The following is a 17,973-nucleotide window of genomic DNA, read 5'->3' as shown; positions in this document are numbered from 1 at the left end:
AGGAAAGAAATTTGAATCTGAAAAGTGACAATTTTCCATCAGTATTTTAATATATACCAGAACTCAGGCTTATGTATAAATTGTCTTAGAATTTACAATTACAAAAGAAGGTTTTTCTACTTGAGTGTGCATGAAATTATTTTTTTTCCCAGGAGAGTTACTACCATCTAGGTTATAAATTTGAAAAATGAAGAATTTAAAGGTGAAAAAGTGTTAGAGCTAAGTCTTCTCCCATATTAGTTCTGCTGTTGCTGAGCACAGAGAACAAGATTTATGTATGTGATCATGAATTTTATGGTAGTGACTATTGCAATTTTTAATAGGGTAAATTGAGCTTGTGGATAGCAATGCAGTTGATGACAGAGGAAGTTTTTTGCTCCATTCTGCGCATACAAGGACCAACTGTGGTCATCAGTAGCTTTCAGACATAGGTGTAAAAGAGAAACTTTCCATCATGGTCACTTTTTCCTGCATCTTCTTAAAATAAAGTTTGGTCAGTTTATGTTTTAAACTTGGCGTATAAAATGGTGTAACTGATAGGCTGAGGGAAATAAAAATACTTCAAAGAGTCTGCTGGCAGGCTTATTGCTGCTGCATGTATTTCTCATTACAAATGTGTCTAGAACAATTCATTTATTTTGACTGAATTCTTCAGCAAGATAAAAAGCCTAGGTGGCCTACGCTGTTAAAGAAGAACAGAGCTATAATGGGAACTTTATCTTCATCTTTGAAATAATTCCATTGTCTCAAAGTGTCATGAAAATTCATCGGTATCTTCATAACATTTATGCACATTAGGAACCTAAAAATAGACATTTCAAATGTCCTTGTGTGCAGTTCTTATGTGAAGTTCTTCAGCTTTCATGTCATTTTTTATTTTAGTAACTTAAAAGCAAATTTGTTTGCTTTGCTTCTTTTTATAGTGTCACAAATTTAGTAGTCTCACAGCATATTGAAAATACTCTGAAATTATTATATGTTAAAGAAAATATTCTGTGAAATCAAATGCATACAAAGATAACTGTGTATGTTTTGGTGTGTTTATGTATGGGCTACATTTTGTCAAACCTCTGGTCTTGCAACTTTTCCTAGTTTTACTTCCCAGGAGGAAGTACAGTAGTTGAGCAATATGAGAGGAAAGGGAAGCTGGAGTAAGTCTCTTTATACTCTACTGGGTATATAGGTTAGGCTGGATGGCCAACTTGACAGTGAGGCATCAATAACCTGTTTAACTAATGTTTTTTCCAAACAAAGTAATTAAAGATAAAAATTGGGACTTTCCATCTCAAAAGAATTTTTTATATTTGAACATTTAATCATGAAGCATCTTGCATGAATGAGAGTGGAAAATCTTGGCAGGGCTAGGCCACAGATTATCTTTCATTCTGAAACTGTGTTAATGAAGATAATCTGTTCAGTTGGAGATCATAGAGCAAGAAGAAGCATACAACCTTAAAGTACTCATTTCACATGGTTGTGATTAATGTATATGGATTTAGCAGAAATCTGAAGTATTTTGTACTAAATCTAGCTATTTGAACATGATTTTCTTAAAAATCTTCCTAGCCATTTTGAGTTCAGAAAGAGCAATCACGTAAATGTTGTTACTACTKCAATTTATAACCCTTCGTTCTGTCCTTCCTTCCTCTTTGTACATCTGTCTTCCACCCTGGAAGGCCCATCTAAACATGATTTAAGTAGAATGTASTTTTTATTTATTTTATTTATTTTTTTAATGTATGCTATGTGCCAACTGAGAAAGGAAGCAGAAGTAGAGGAAATGCATGCCCAGACGATGAATTACATGTCACTATGCAACTTGGACCCACTTTAAAAACAACACAGATTAATCCTCTGAATGTTCTGATTTGTTGTACTACTGAGTATTCAGCCTTAATGTCTTTTCCTACTGAAAAGATTACTTAGACAGAAAGGGTGTAAATCCTGTGTCAGGAGTAGAAGAAAGATGAGTTATTTCAGACAGTCTCCCTTTGTCATTGCTATAAATGTATGAAAATAACATTGTTAGAAGATGATTTAGGTCAGTTTTAGTTACAGAATGCCAAATACAATTATAAAATTCAGACTTCAAGTCAGAGGTTTAAGCAGTCATTTAATCTGAATTCATTTATATTTATAGGTAGAACAAGAAATGTTTCTATAGTTATTTCTGAAATATATGAATGATTAAAACACTATGAACTTCAATCTTTCTGTGAWTTGTCCAATGTACATGAAAAATACATTTCCATATATCCCATCCAGTACTAGAACACTAAAAATCCAAAGATACAAAGTTTAATTTTCTCCCTTGTTTCATTAAAAAGTAATATTTTTGTAGCGATGATCTATTAGATATCATAGAATTGGTAGGGTTGGAAGGGACCTCTGGAGATCATCTAGTCCAACCCCCCTGCTCAGCAGGGTCACCTACAGCATGGTAGACAGGGTTGCATCCAGGCAGGCCTTGAAGATCTCCAGAGAAGGAGACTCCACAACCTCTCTGGGCAACCTGTGCCAGTGCTCTGTCACTCTCACAGGGRAGAAATTCCCCCTCACGCTCAGGCGGAACTTCCTGTGCTTCAATTTCTGCCTATTGCCTCTTGTCCTGTCACATGGGGCAACTGAAAAGAGTTTGTCCCTGTSCCCTTGACACCCTCCCTTCAGGTACTTGTACACATTGATAGGATCCCCCCCTCAGTCTTCTCTTCCGCAGGCTGAAGAGGCCCAGCTCTCGCAACCGTTCCTCATAGGGCAGATGCTCCAGCCCTCGGATCATCTTCATAGCCCTATGCTGGACTCTTTCCAGTGGCTCCATGTCTCTCCTGTCCTGGGGAGCCCAGAACTGGACACAGCACTCGAGATGAGGCCTCCCCAGGGCTGAGTAGAGGGGCAGGATCCCTCCCTCAGCCTGCTGGCAACACTCTGCCTAATGCACCCCAGGAGACCATTGGCCTTCCTGGCCACAAGGGCACATTGCTGGCTCATGGTCAACTTGTCATCCACCAGCACTCCCAGGTCCTTCTCTGCAGAGCTGCTCTCCAGAAAGTCAGCCCCCAGCTCGTACTGGTGCATGGGGTTATTTCTCCCTAGGTGCAGGACCCTGCACTTGCCCTTGTTGAACCTCATGAGGTTCCTCTCTGCCCAGCTCTCCAGCCTGTAAAAACACTGCCAGCTGAACTCAAGATCCCAAGACTGAAAGTAGCACTGATGATAATAAAGACAAAAAATAAAAGTGAAGGTTGAGGCCTTTAAACCTGTTCCAACTGGTGCAGTAGCTAGCTATTGATGGATTTTATTTTTTTCCACTTCACTATGGGTAAGAGTAGAATTGCTTAGAGTGGTGAAATATTTGACTAAAGACAAGACAATATTCCCTTTATTTACTGTGTTCCATGTATCAGCTGTGGGAGTTATTTTTGTTCTACCAGCGACCTATTTCTTCCAGTGAAGTTTAAGGTGAGACATTCTGAACCCTCTGTATACTTGGTGGAGGGAACAGAATGGGTGTAGGTCTTCTTGAAGCAAAAAGGCCAAGGAGTTGGCAATATGCCTTGCGGAAAATCTTGGCTTAAAAAAAAATTTTTTTGACTTAAAAAAAAAAACCTCCAAGAGAAGTACATACTGTAAATGAGTTGTGAAAATACACATTCAGAGAAATACTGTTTTTCATATTAGCCAGAAGGTACGTAGTTTCTGGTAAAATAAATCCTTTCCAGTGTTAAGCACATAAGTGCTTAACAAAAGTCATTAAAAAAAAATGAGTGGAAATGTAGAGGTTGTGTTTAGTTCCTTTGCATAATGCCTGACTGATTGTGACAATGAATTTCAGGTCTTTTTTTTTTTTTTTTTTGTCACTAGGAATCTTCAGAAACAGGATAAGGCAATAATGATTTATTACTGCATTTGTGGGCAAGTGTTTTGATATATATGTATATATATTTGCCTGTTTTAGTAGAATTGAAATGTGCATGCATGATTCATAAGTAGGTGAGAAAGAAGAGATGATGTCAGGGTCTTTTCACCAATGGCAAGATCCTATACTGTAATTTTTTCTCTTTTCTCAAGTCACACTCTCCATTCTGGCATGACTCAAAGTGATTTAGCAGAGAATATACTAATTAGTGCTCTGAATGCCCCTTTTTCATGCCCAAAAGACTAGGTGATTTTTTTTCTAGTATAGGTTTGCAAATAAGTTTTCTCATTGATTGTAAAGTAGGCAGGAACATACCTGAAGATAAATCAATTTTTTTTGTTTGTTTGTTTGAATATTCATAAGTAATAGCTTTTCGCCATTAGCTCTACACAGTGGGGCAATAGAAATGGTGATGGTTGAGCATAATGAAACTAGTTCACTGAAAGGCTAACAATTCGCATCAGAAAGGTATCTATGGAAAACAACAGGGCCAACTCAGGATTTTTTTATTGCCATTATAGGCAGGAGGATTTGAAAACTTTCCAGTTACCTCAGAAGAAGCATGAGAGGAATGAAACTTAAAGGGTTTTACATTAAAAGTATATATGAGCTTGCAACAAAATGTATATAAATGTATATAAATAACCAGATTGAATCCATGAACTGCTGACTTGTTTGGCATGGGTTTTGCTTTTTATTTTCCCCCCATCCCTTGTGTTTGTTCATGCATCTGTTAACTTTTTGAACAGTTTGAAAATTGTGGAGTTGAGTAGTTCACTATGCAAAGGAAGAGGAAGAAAGTACATACTACGTACTTTCTGTGGAAATCCAGTCAGAATGGTTGAAACGCTTTTCTCTCAACTAAATTTCTACGTGCTGAAAATTATTTTCTTATTCAGAAAGCMGGATGATTTTTTTACTACATTTGTCATACTATCTTGAGTTTTGCAATCATGCAAATATAGTCCAGAGCTCGTCGTCATGATGAATGGATGATGTCCTAAGGGTTTAAGCAGCAGTTTTGGTTGGCCAAGTTTTTTAACATACTCGTCTTTCTAAATTTTTTCTTTTTCCCCTATATAGACAGCTGAGGATAGTGACAGGTGAATGGTTTTTTGAAGAGAGAGCAAAGCGCTTCAAACAATCCAATCTCCTTGGAACCGATGTTGTCAGACAGTCTATCCTACGCAGATTCCCGGGTAATGGTAAGGACCACAAAAGAGAGGTTCGCTGTTTATGCTTAATACTTTTAAATGTTGTTTCCAGAGTGTTTTACTTAATCTGTATTTCATTCTTCACTGTAGAATGTGCAAGTATAATCAGTCTTTTATATTTGGATATTAGTATGCACTGTTTATGAATTACTATTATACAGGAAAGGTAAGCTATAGATGAGTGAGGAAGTATCTCTGTAGAAGTAGAGAGCTGCTTAAAATCTCGCTGTCCAAACAGATATACAGTACTAAAACTCAGTTCCAAAATGGAAGCAGAGGCTCTAAAAGTTGATTCTTACTTCCTCCAGAAAGATACAAAGACGTAAAACTAGCCATTCATCTTTGCCTCTCTTATTTAATTATATTGGCAGTGAGTAAAAAGTATAATTCAGTTTTCTTTTTTAACTTTGAATAAGGAAAACTAAATGTTAAATGAGTTAACACTCGTGCTGTCTACTGGAGCATGAGCTACAACCCACACTACTTGCTGTCAATTGACTTTCCTTTTGCCCAGCCATCTTGAGTAAACTGCACCTGCACTCTTAGGTACACAGTAAGAGCGTACCTTACCATTAAGTACAAAAACACAGTCTGCTGGCCCGATCTGGCAGAGCAGGTCTGACATGGTTGGTATCCTGCCTGAAACCACAGACAACTGGTCTAAGAATTAGGATTTTTTCCTGCATGCGGATGCTTCTCACTCCACTGAGCTACTTTACTGTGCACCCAGAAGCTTTTATTTAGATAGTCTGTTTTCAGAGGTAGCATTTATCACTTTCAGTAGGAAAGTAAAGGCAATTGGCAGTTCTTAGGAGGAAAGAATGGTTTACTGCCATTGGAAACTGGTGTAAATACACTGCTTCATAGAATACTGACCTTTCCAATATCAGTCTGCCTCAGAAAGTATCAAACTGTCATGTCTCTGCATCTTTGGTTTTCAGTCTTTTATGTTATGCAACCCGTAGAATTTGATAATTTGTGTTTTGCTGCTCTATGTTTACATTTAGTAAATATTTTATGGAAAAAATGTTTTTTTTTAATATTTTACTTCTAGCTGAACAAACAATTTTGATTTAGAAAACATTCTTTCATTTGACATGGAAAATACTATACACTGCAAAATTACATTTCAAGTTCCTTGGTTGTTAAGTATGTTCTTTGTCAGTGACAAATTCGGAAGCCTGGTTCAACAGAAAAGCTAATAGCAAGAAACATTTCAAACTATTTAAAATTTATTTTCTTTTATTGAAAAGCAAAATCAAAGAACTTCCTTAGCTCTTTCTGTATGATGTTTTATGATATGTTTTTATTTAATATTGTAAAATGGAAAAATCTACTTATGTAGGTCATGTTTAACATGTGCTGCTTTTTTTTCTGTAAACGTTGGTTTTGTTCCTCCCCCCCCCCCCCATTGAAGATACAGTTTCCAGTAAGGATGAAGGAAGAATATTTAAAGATCAGCCCCAGGAGAATACAGAAAAACATCCAGAAATATCARCCTCCTCCACAAATGGACATAAAACTATCTTCAGCGGACCCAGAAAGATAGGGTAAAGACTCTTCTTTTGGAAACTGAAAAATCAGAATGCAGCTGTGTATGGTCAGATAGATTATTTCTTTAATTTCTCCCGCATTCTGTATCAATCCAAAACCACCCAGGGTTAGAAACAGTTCTAATTTAAAAGCTTACTATAATTAGACCACTGTCTCCTAGGAAATGCAGCAGTAATTATTCTTCAGCTGTAAAGGTATTAGAAAAAAGGTAGTTTTACTCTTGGATTCTTCCTATTTATACTTTGAAGTAACAGAATGTCCCTAAATGCTGATCTGCAGAAGAAGCAGATGCAAAAAACAGTATTTTGAGGATGTGTACGGGTTGATTCAGTTTTAACAAGTCATGTAGTCCATTAGTTTCCAGCTCTGTAAACGCAGTCTAAGAATAAAAGCAGTGCTCCTTTATTTTCTGTATGACTGTGAATAAACAGATTATGTTGCTGGTCAGTCTCAGTGACATGTATAACCCCAGTTAGGCTGTGCCATTACGGGAGCTCTCACTTCCTTTGAGGAGCAATGGGTAGATACATTGAATACATGGCTGCATAGGTGATGGCATAACTTGAAGCTATTGGATGAAAATGAAGAAAACTTGGGTGAACTTTAAGATCCTTGGTGGAGTTACATGGGCTGGTAGTTGGAAAACTTAATTTCTGTTGGTAGCAGAGCAATTTTTATTATAAATCCTAAATGTTATGTAGGTAGGTAGGTAGCTTTAGCTGTCTTCTGAGTAAGGAAAGAGCTAGACTTTTGAGGAGTGCCAAATATGGAATTTATGGTTTCAGTCGCTCAAGTTAACTTGAGTGATTTTCTGTCATTTCTAATATTGGAAAAAAGAACATCTGAATGCTTCTGAGTTCTCAAGTTGAGGTGAAGGAAGAACTAGTTTAAGGCATCTGCCATCATAGTAGGACTTAGATTTTACTCTAAATCATGCTAATTGGTAACTATAGTGAGTATTCATTAAAGTTTACTTCCATAGGAGAGTTGATGCCTCAAACATTGTTGTCCATGATGTTGATTCAGAAGCATGGATTGTCAAAGCTACACTTTGTACAGTGACCTGGATCTAGATGTAATAAGGGGCACAGGTGTAAGCTAAATTGTTACTGTGTTGTCTCAGCAACTCTTGGGCCCACATCTTCATAAATATTTGAATGTTGAACCCACATTGTTTTTACTGGATGTTACTTTAGCAGGCCATGCAGTTGTTTCTGTACTCATTTGAAATCTAAGCGCTTACTTAATGCCAAAGTGTGTCCAGTGAGCTTGACAGTACTCTACTGTGTATTTGCTTTCTGGTCCTGCAGATCTAATCCACTCTTCAAATCGTTTGTAAAGAACTATTAGTCATATTTGCCTATGAGAAACAAATCTACTGTTATTATCTATTATCTATTTTTAGTGGTTTCCAGCCTTTTTCATCTTGAGGTCTGAAACGTTTTCTGGTGATTGCATTCCCTGTAAAAGCAAATCTAATGCTGCAGTTAGTAGGCTTGCTTTTCCTAGGTATTCTCTGTGACCTGTGTTAATAGTAGTTCATTATTCCTCCTCTTCCTTCCTTGCTTCTTTTTCCTCCCTCAGGTTCCACATTCATGTGCCACATAAGTCAATGTGTATAAGTAAAACTATTTGGGGGCCAGCTCCCATTGATGTGCAGTGTTAAGAGACACCTTAATATTCTATTGTTTGTGAGTTAATGAAAAATGCTACTGCTTCTCAAAACTTTCTTTCTTTTTTGTCTTTTTAGATCACATCCTGCAGGGCAGAGAGTGGTGTTATGTTTTTTGAAAATAGCGTGTTCACGGCCTTGTTGCATGTAATTGTAGAAACTACATGGAGATTTTAAAGAGAACATACACACAGTATAGTTTGCTAGGAGAAAATACTCAAACGTGCTCAAACAAAATTTTGTTTTAAAGGTTAGCTTTCACTATGAATATGCTGTAAAAATAAGGATTTCCACAAAAAGCACTCCTGATTCAAAGCAGAAAGAGGTCATGTTGAGTAGGAAGAATGTTTTGATGTTCTGTGTCTTAAAAAGCAGTTTTGTAGTAAATATGATGCTGCTGCTTTCTGCAGGTTTGGTATCCAAGTTTGGCACTCTGCTCGCTGTTATATCCAGAGCTGTCATTAGTTTGGAAAGCTGAAATGAATAGAACCTGTACATCACAGTAATTCCTGGAAAAAAAAACTTACAGCTTTTAAAACATTTTCTTTTATTCCTATTTTCATCAGGAAGGCAATTAGAGCAGTTGCCAAAGGAGAAATTGCAAATACAAAAGATGAAGATGGAAGGAACACATTCTCAGAAGCTGAGACACAAAGTCTGTGCAGTGGCAGGTCAACGCCTTGTTCTGAGAGGTGAGCAGAAGAAATTTGATGATAGCTCATACTAGGATTGACCTAAGGGTGTGTGCAAATCCCCTGAGATGCATTGTCTTTGAATGCTCAGCATTATTACAATCTGAGAAGCAGAAATAAAAAAAAAAAAAAAAGAAAAAGAAAAAGAAAAAGAAAAAGAAAGTAGAAGATCTCTGTCCAGGCCCCTTTTCTCTCCTTGTGTTTGGGTGGTGATTGCTGTTACTGCTGTGGTTTTCATTGTCTGATTTTTAATTCATCCAGCTGTGTTCATGTTGCGGAACTGAGGGCCTTTGTTCCAAGGTTTATCTTTGGTAATGATAAGTTAATTGGTTAAAATTTTAATTTCCTTTTTTAAAGTCTCTATTGTCCTGCTCTTTCCATGGTTATTGTCCCTATTATTTCTGATAGAATTTCATTGATTGTTCTTCTGGGCTTGAGAGATCTTGGTCATTGCCGTTGTTGACTCCATTATAAAATGACACATGCAACATTCCTTTCATGACTCACTTCCAAAATGCGGCCAAAAATAGCTTAGCTTTTTCTTATTTAGTTAGATAAACTATACTGGATGTAGACCTGATTTCTTTGTTCAAGTGCACACACCTAGAAATCTTACAATACATATTGAAAAATAATACCATTTTCCTGTAACATCCAGTAGAAATTTCTRGTTTTAAAGAGCAATATTCTTGAGAAACTCTAAATAGGTATACAAGCACACTAGGACACTTCAATACATCCTAGCAAGTTCATTTCAAAGGGTGTCAGGTAAAGGGAACATCATGAAGTTTAAGTTGCCCATATTTAAGTCTTCTTATTTAAGCAGGAATTTGTTTACCTTTGTGTTTTTGAACTGTAGGCAGCAATCACTGGTTGTTTTGCAGTATGTCTAAAGATGATGGTGGCGGTTTTCCTGAAAGTTGACCATTTGCATTTATTCGTTCTGAGCTGGCTACTGCAGAACTTAATAGCCAGATCAGCTTCAAAGCTAGTCATCATCTTTAATCTGTATGCAGTTCACTAAGCTTCCTTTAGGTAATTAGACCTTCAGTATCTGACCAGATTCACATGTGATTTTTACGAGACCAGGAATGGTATTTTTGCTGTTTCTCTGGATCTGTTTTGATATGTTTTGTTTTTAATTGAATATAGACAAGTGAAAGCTCCAAGAGACAGAAACTTGGGAATCCAGTATTTGTGCTCCTTAACACTGTATTATGCAATGTTAAGCAACTTTTTCTAATAAAACGATATAAGGACAAAGGCATGCTTTTCAGCAATCTGTGCAGCAGATTTAATACGCCAAAGACTGCAAGAAAATTATCATGCAATTCACCGTAAGTCAGGTGAAAAAGTCTTTCTTAGTGTAGTAGTATTATTTACCACCTGAAGAGCACTGTCTACAAGCTTAGAATGGATAGGAAGTTCTCTGTAACCTTTAAAAATAACCTTTATATCTGGTTGCCTTGCTGGACTTTCACATAAAACATCAGTTTCTAGCTTTTCCCAGAGCCAGTATGTGAGATTTATTAAATTAAGGGTGTTGAGTCATTATGGCAATTTCTGTCTCTAACAATCATCTCAGCCTGACCTGACCAAATCAGCGGCCTGTGTCAAAGTACATAGTAACAGAGCAGTGTTGCCAGGAGATGCTTTTAGTAGCGGGGCAAATTACTTCGCTATCTACAGAAGACATGGCACTTTCTTTAGATTAGTCTGTGGAAGGATTGAGGAACAGCTCATTTTTTCAGTAGAGAGATTAAAATTCCTTTCTTGTGCGTGTGTGGTTAAATACTTAATTAGATATTCAAGGATGCTTGCTTTAATTAATCTATTGTGAATTTAAAGAACTGAGTAGTAATTATTAAAAGTAACAACAAAGCTTCCCACATCACACTCCATAATTGTTTTGAATTTCAAATTGAAAGAATTTAACAACATCTTGTGACACTGCAGCTGTCCTAGATATTCCTAAATATTTCTGATTTTTGCAGTTACCTTTGCTTTTTTTTAAGATCACCTGCCAACAGGGAGTCTAAGAGAAAATTTTCATTCTTTCTAAATATTTTGGTTTAAATGAAGCTGTACTAAGCTGAGAACAGTGAGGCCCAGGCCATGGGCCAGGTTCATCTCTTCAAGTAGTTTATTTCTATTTCAGCAAAAGTGTTTGTTTGTTTTGCAGCTGAATGAACTGGGAGGTTACATCAGGATACTTCTGGGGGAAATAGGATTGTGATTTCAAATTCATCCACAGAAGCATACTACACCATTGCACAGAGGTCCTGTCTACCACATGAGAATGCCTGACTTAGTCACCTTATGACAGTATTTTTCTTTTACTGTCTATCTAATAAGTGTATAAAATGAGTTGAGCCTTTCTCTGATAGCTGATTGAAGTAAGGGCAAAGGACTTAAGTGGTCTCTGCAGAGGGTTTGATGTGCAAGCATTTGGTCCACCTTGAGACTCCTGCAGGATCCTATGCAACACGTTTTCAAATCTTTTTTTTTTCCTAGCTCCTTACTACTTCTAAACCCTTATTTCATTGATTAATATCAGTTTACACAGTGAGGAAAACAACTGTAACAGCACTTTTCATAACAAAAAATCAAAATGATCTATCAGAAGTTTTTTGGAATGCAGTAAAACACAATTTTCAACGTTTTGTCTACTTGCCATACAGTAAAGGTTTGGAAATTTAAAGTGTGTGCCTCTAGGTCTAATAGCTTTGGTAAAATACAGATGATAGCCGGTGGCCTGATAGGACTAAAAGTCAACCGAAACACGTTTTTTTTTCAGGCTTTGTTGGTCACTAGTTCATCAGATTAAAAAGTAGCAATGCATATATGTGAAGTGCACATGCATAAGAGTGTTTGTTATGCAGTATCTACTATTGTTAAAATAAGTCGGATAGATACTGTTAAAAAGGTACTGGATGCTCACTAATAGACAAAAATAGTCACACAACATTTGTAACCATTGGAGGTGTTTGGGACTTTCTTATAATTCTTCATTTTTGGTAACTCCACTAATGTGGATTCAGAGTCTTTGCTCACTGATTAATTTGGTAGAGACAAGAGCTGTTGTATTCAAGAATATTTTTTTCTCAGTTTAATAGTAGTTCTTACAGAAATTTCCATTGTGGTAGAAAAGATTTTACTGCAGTTACTCAGAACACAATCTGGCTAAACTGAGTGAAGGTGAAATGCAAATGTTGTCTAGCACAATGAAGATGCCTACAGACCTGAAATATTCATTAAGCAAGCTTAGTTCCAAAAGCAATTTTTCCAGCACATTTTCAATATTACTGTCCTGTGACATTGTGTCTTCCTTGTGGAAGAGACAGCAGTTCTGGCATCAATTCCTGTTTACCAGTAATTGTTACAGTCCTGCAAGAATTTTTGAGATTTTTCTTAATTGAGAAGAAAAATGGAAATATTTGTGAACTGGTAATTGTGGAGAAAGACAGAAGAGTAGATTAGTCAAGAGGCTGCATTTTGTTTTAAAATACATTGTAGTTGGATTTCACCTTTTTTATTGCAAATCAAATTTCTAATGGACATAAAACTTTAAGTGGAGATGTGTTAAAGTATACTTTAAAAATAATTTTCATTGTTTCAAGGGATCAGAAAAGTGCAGCAACTTACGCTTTCTAATATTCAGTGTTCACTTGGACTAATTAGTGTTTTCAAATCGGAAGTGTTATATGGAAAAATTTCTGCCTGTTGTGGTATTAGACAGCAATCAGGTTGTGCTATGCTGATCACAGATTATTTTTTGTCATTTTTACTGATGAACAGGGAAAGTGGCAGAAGTATTTGCACAGTTTTTCTAGATTTGAAAGCTATGGTGGAAGCTATGGTGGAAGGCCAGTTTAGCTCAAAAATCATCACGACATAAGTAGGACAGTGAATGTGAAGATTGCTTTTCCTGAGAAGATAGAGAGCGGACAGCCGAGGATTTTAGAATTTTTGGAGGAAGTGCTGGCATGAACATCCTCTGCATAAGTGGCCAGAGCTCTTGTGTCATGGTAGTTTTCCTTTAAACTGAGGACCAGTTTGGTGAGAAATATCACATACGGAGTTGACGATTCTAGTGTTGGGATGTGAATGCAGTATGAAACGAACATGGAGGATTGCAACTTTCTGCAACTTGGAATGAAACATGGATGAGAGATGCTTAGGCATTGGCATGCTTAGGCAATTCACAGTTCTGAAAACAAAAATATGTACAAAATAATTGTAATTTGCTCTTCCCTAAGCTTTTCTTACCGGGTGACCATTTTCTTGCAGTGAATCAAACATAGTTCATACAGGGCAATGTAAAATGTTATCATTGCAGGAATAATTCTTTAATACTCTCATCCCCACCCCAGAGGGAGCACTCTTTCACTGGACAACAGTGATGCAGATGCCACCCCAGGCCATCAGAAAGGGATCGTCGGTCCTGTGAATGGAGGCAACGTTTCCACAATATCTCTATCGAGGTCTCCAGCACTGAGCACACGCAGCATGACCACAGATTACACCAGGGTAAATACAGTGATTCTGTGGAGAGCAGATCTCTCTGCACTGCCACAGCCAAGACAAAATGAGATGGCTTGGCCAGTATCTGCTCAGTGGATCAATCTGTAGCCCAGAAAGGACAAGCCTGCCAGAGATTTTATTTTTTCCTTAATTCTTTGGGGACCAATGAGAATTTGTCATGTTCTGTCTGTGATGTGGTTTTTGGTTTGGCAAACGTATTCGTTATGTCTAAAAATTCCTTTTAATGTCCAGTATTACATTATTAGTCACAGATTCTGAAGTGGGAAGCACAAGGAGTAGGAGTAAGCCTTTCTGACACTTCCAGGGCTAGAAAAGCACTACTAACTAAGGACATGACTTTCCAGCATCTGTGGGATACAGCATGCTCTCCCTGAATTCAAATGGGAGCTTTGCAAGCTCAGCATTTGCAGCAAATCAAGTCCTACTGATTTTAGCTCTTTCTGGATTTGGACACTAGACTCTGCGTAAATTACGGCATAACACAAAATGTGGACTAGATGCTGTATCAGAGTGATAGATGGGATTCCTCTCACCAGCTGTTAGGACTGTTGAGATGTAGGTGGCCTCATGTGAGGTAGCAGCCCTTGATTGCCTTCATAGCCAGCAGAAGGACTCAGCTCATCTCAGCCAGAAGCAGCTCCTCTGTTTACTCCTAGACAGTCAGCTTGTTTGTTGGGCACTCGCTCCTGGCTGTGTGCTGTGTGGGACGCCCATCCTGAATTTATTTTGGTCACCCTTCTTAAAACATCAAGAGTATCCTAAGGAGTTATCCTAAGTTGTTATGATCTAAGTGTATGAGGAAATTTTATATTAAGAGGGATTATCTTTTACCATTAATGTTTAGAAAGAAGTAGATGAACATTTAACAAGCTCAGAGTCTTGATGAAGGGGCATGTCCATTTTTTCCTATTTTCAACTACTTAGTCTAATATATTCTTTCCTAAGAAGAAATGAGTTAGTATATATGTACATATGTACAGTTTCAGGAACTGTAAATAAATTAATACTTGTTTTATTTAAATTCTGTATTCTTGTTGGCACATAAGGTGACTTGGTGAATTATATTATAATTGTTTAAAAAAAGACCAGTCCATTTAGTTTAGATGCAGATATGTTGTCAGCAGTTCCTTTACAGGAAGGTGAATATATGCAGTGATATCAAACATATTTTCTTTTTTGAGGAGTTATATTGGCATAATTTAATTAATTCAAGTCTTTCTGGTTCAATCCTGACTGAAATCATTATGCTGGTATAAAAACAAAAGATTTTTTTTTATTAGCAAGCTAAGTAAGTATTGAATAAATTTGAGCATTTTGCTTCCCTCCTGTCATTCTTCATGTACTACTCTGATTCTTCAGTTACAAGCTCAGAATGTATGCACGAGTCACATCATTGTGCAAATCTTGTATGTGAGCTATGCAAAGCTGATTAGATTGTAATATAAATATATTTAATAGTAGAGTGGGTACTAAAGGGGCTCTGAAGTTCTGGGAATTAATGGAAATGGTGGTTTTGTAGACAGATTGTGAATAAGCTTGCTTTTTATATTTATGGGATGTGCATTTTTCTTACTGGGCAGGTCACTGGCTTAGAAAATGGCATGATTTTTCCTGCAAGTGAAAGTGTACCTGAAGATTTAGTAAAGAAGCACTGTAGGAAATCATCTGGAACACCTTCGATTGCAGTTTCTAGGGTATCTTTATCATCAGGCAAGTATCAAGTCTTTAACTTCTTTCTGCCAGCTCCACATCAGAGGATTGTGCCTACTCTTGTGACTCTGCACTTCCTGTTTTTAATGCACCTGGAAAGAGCAGATATAAATTTAATGTATCTTTTCGTATTAATTCTGAAAATCCTTCCTTCTTGTTAAACAGATCTGTATCACTTAATAAGTTTCATATTTGAAAAAAAAAATGGTAATCTTAACACCAGTAATCTTGGTGCAATGTTAGTATTATGTAAATAACATGCTCTTGGAATTGTTATGAGCATAATAGCATATTGTAAAATCATTCCTGTGTGATCCACTTTATAAAATTCTACCTATTTACATCTATATAAACACCACCGTGCTACTCTGGTTACATTTCATGCCCACTTTGACCACAAGCAGATAACCATGGGAAGCAGTGAGCTGTCAGAGAACAACTTGCAGTCTTTATGCCATTTGCACAAAACCAGTAGGTTGGGCTGTGATTTACATCCTTTCATTAGAAGCTGTAAAGTAAAGGCTTGCACAGGAGGGTGCTCTCAGAGCCATTTTACAGCACTGAGTGAAGATCCTCCTCCTCTTCCTATCTGAAATAGGAGGCAGGAGCCTCCAGCCTTCTGCTTTTCCCAGTCATTCAACTTGCTTCTTACATGCCTAACCAAGTGGGTTCAGCTTTGCAGGTTAGTCTCTGAAGCACAACAGGGCACACTGTCTTTCAGTTGAATTTAGCTGGAAGCAGAAGGCTGGTGGCATGTTCCACAGAGCTAATCAATGGAGACACTTTTTTCACCTTAGGTTTTTCCACTCGAAAGCATCACAATGTCAATGGGAATATTGCTCTTCGCAGCTTTGAGCAGAGCTTTGGGTTTCCTCCTCTGTTTGCACAGGAAACACCAGTAACAGCAAAAATACTTCCTCCTGTAGTTGCTTAATTCTGAAACAGACATTAGTGATAATGGAAAGATTTAATAATTGCTGTGAATGCTTGAGCTGTAGATTTTGCAGTATCCTATGCTGATAGGCCTGCCAGAGAAAGTCAAAACCTTGATCAACAGTATGATCCACAGGGAACAGAATTACAACAGATAAATAGTGCAGGGGAAAAGGGGATCTGGCCAGAAGGCTGATCATAAAACGTGCTTTCCTGTTTTTCATCTTAATGTTCAGTAGTTACAGAGTGTGTTACAGAAAATATTGCAGAAGTACTGTTTCATTTAAAAAAAAAAATACTATGTTTGAGGCAATGCTTTTTGATAAGTGTGGCGAAATGGAACAGGGAGTGTTTTTTGTACAAATTATAATGAACGTTTTCATTGTTTTTATTTCCCAGATCGCAGCCGATCAGAGATAGATTTGAGTGAATCTTTCTCTGAAGGAAATGAGGATACTCTGAGTATAAGAAGCAAATCAGTACCTAGTGCCTTAGATCAGAACTTGGTGAGTTAGAAATATAGAAATGTTCATCTAGAGGAAATTCTGTTTGTTCAGGCATACAAAATCAGCTCTGTGTGTGTGTGTATATGTATGTAATATAAAATATAATTGAAAAGTGAATATATAAATATACATATCTATATATATTAAATATCCTGCAAATAATATATATTATATTTATATCAGCTTTTAAACAGCTTCATATTCCAAGTATGGTGGATGTGGAATGATTCCAATGAATAGTCACAGTTAGTTTGTTACTGATTTATTTTTTTTAGTTTACAAGTGAGTCAAATCAGGCTTGAAAATAATGCTCGGGTACTATGTTATATGTGCTCCAAAGTTCTGTTAATTCATACTTTGTTAGATTTTAATTTTAATGCTGAAAAATACTGTACTTCAAAGGCTTAGTCTTTTCTGTTTTTCTCCGTGTATTTTTTAGCAGATGAAGCCCCAGCTTTCTTTTTCACCACTGTTACCGCCTCTTCTTCCTATTCACTGTTTTACATCTCCACACCTCCTTCCTACTGTTCTGTGTGGATTGCTTTTCCTAAAGTGTTTCACAACTTCCCTCTCCTCTTAGTACATATCCAAGATGTACAAGCTATAAARAAAAGCCCAGCTTGCTAAGGGTGCATGAAGGAAAAAAGGAGTTCTTTGAATTTTTATTAATCTAATTATAGTTTATTTTGAAGTTTCCAAATACAAGTGTATAGCTAAAAAMAAACAAACAAAAAAAACTATAACCCTTTGTGATGGTAGCGTTTTGTCCAGTGGCATAGAACTCTCTACCATCTGCTCTTGTCAGAAGAACATTGTCCATGGGAGATGTCTCCCCTTATTATAGCTTTTGATACTTACGAGTTGGTGGAAAATAATGTGCTTGGAGATGCCTTCCATTTCTTGGGCTGTAAGCACTCAGAGGATTTTTCTGCAGTGTTGCTTTGTTTGGATTAATTTTTAAGGAAATAAAAAAGCCCTTCGTATGTGTTGGGTTAACCTGAGTTCGTGCTGAGGAGAATCTTAAAAAAAGAAATGTTTTATTATTTTCAATTCTAGCAAAGAAAATGGATATGTTCTTGATTAATAAGTTTGAAAGGACTGCAGAAGAAGCATAAAATAAGAAAATACAAGCTTGAAATAGATTGGTGTCCTTTTCTAACAGTGCAGGGTGCCCTAGTTGTCATTTAGGGATTCCTCTGAGGCAGCTACTAGATATGCCAAGCCCGTAATG

At 36.9% G+C, this 17,973-nt stretch overlaps 1 protein-coding gene across 1 annotated transcript in view; it reads left to right on the top strand.

Annotated features, from left to right (window-relative positions):
- SYTL5 (synaptotagmin like 5) overlaps window positions 1-17,973 on the top strand; it is a 60,888-nt gene that overhangs the window by 21,045 nt on the left and 21,870 nt on the right. The window contains exons 3-8 of the mRNA XM_085319427.1: window positions 5,000-5,115; window positions 6,548-6,680; window positions 8,923-9,048; window positions 13,422-13,578; window positions 15,174-15,303; window positions 16,636-16,742. Coding sequence (XP_085175553.1) covers window positions 5,000-5,115; window positions 6,548-6,680; window positions 8,923-9,048; window positions 13,422-13,578; window positions 15,174-15,303; window positions 16,636-16,742 — 769 coding nt within the window. The remainder of the gene's footprint in view (window positions 1-4,999; window positions 5,116-6,547; window positions 6,681-8,922; window positions 9,049-13,421; window positions 13,579-15,173; window positions 15,304-16,635; window positions 16,743-17,973) is intronic.

Source organism: Rhea americana, unplaced genomic scaffold (assembly GCF_003343005.1).
Source record: "Rhea americana isolate MKP2758 unplaced genomic scaffold, rheAme1 scaffold_59, whole genome shotgun sequence".
Lineage (NCBI taxonomy): Eukaryota > Metazoa > Chordata > Aves > Rheiformes > Rheidae > Rhea > Rhea americana.
This window is presented reverse-complemented; position numbering and strand designations above follow the sequence as displayed.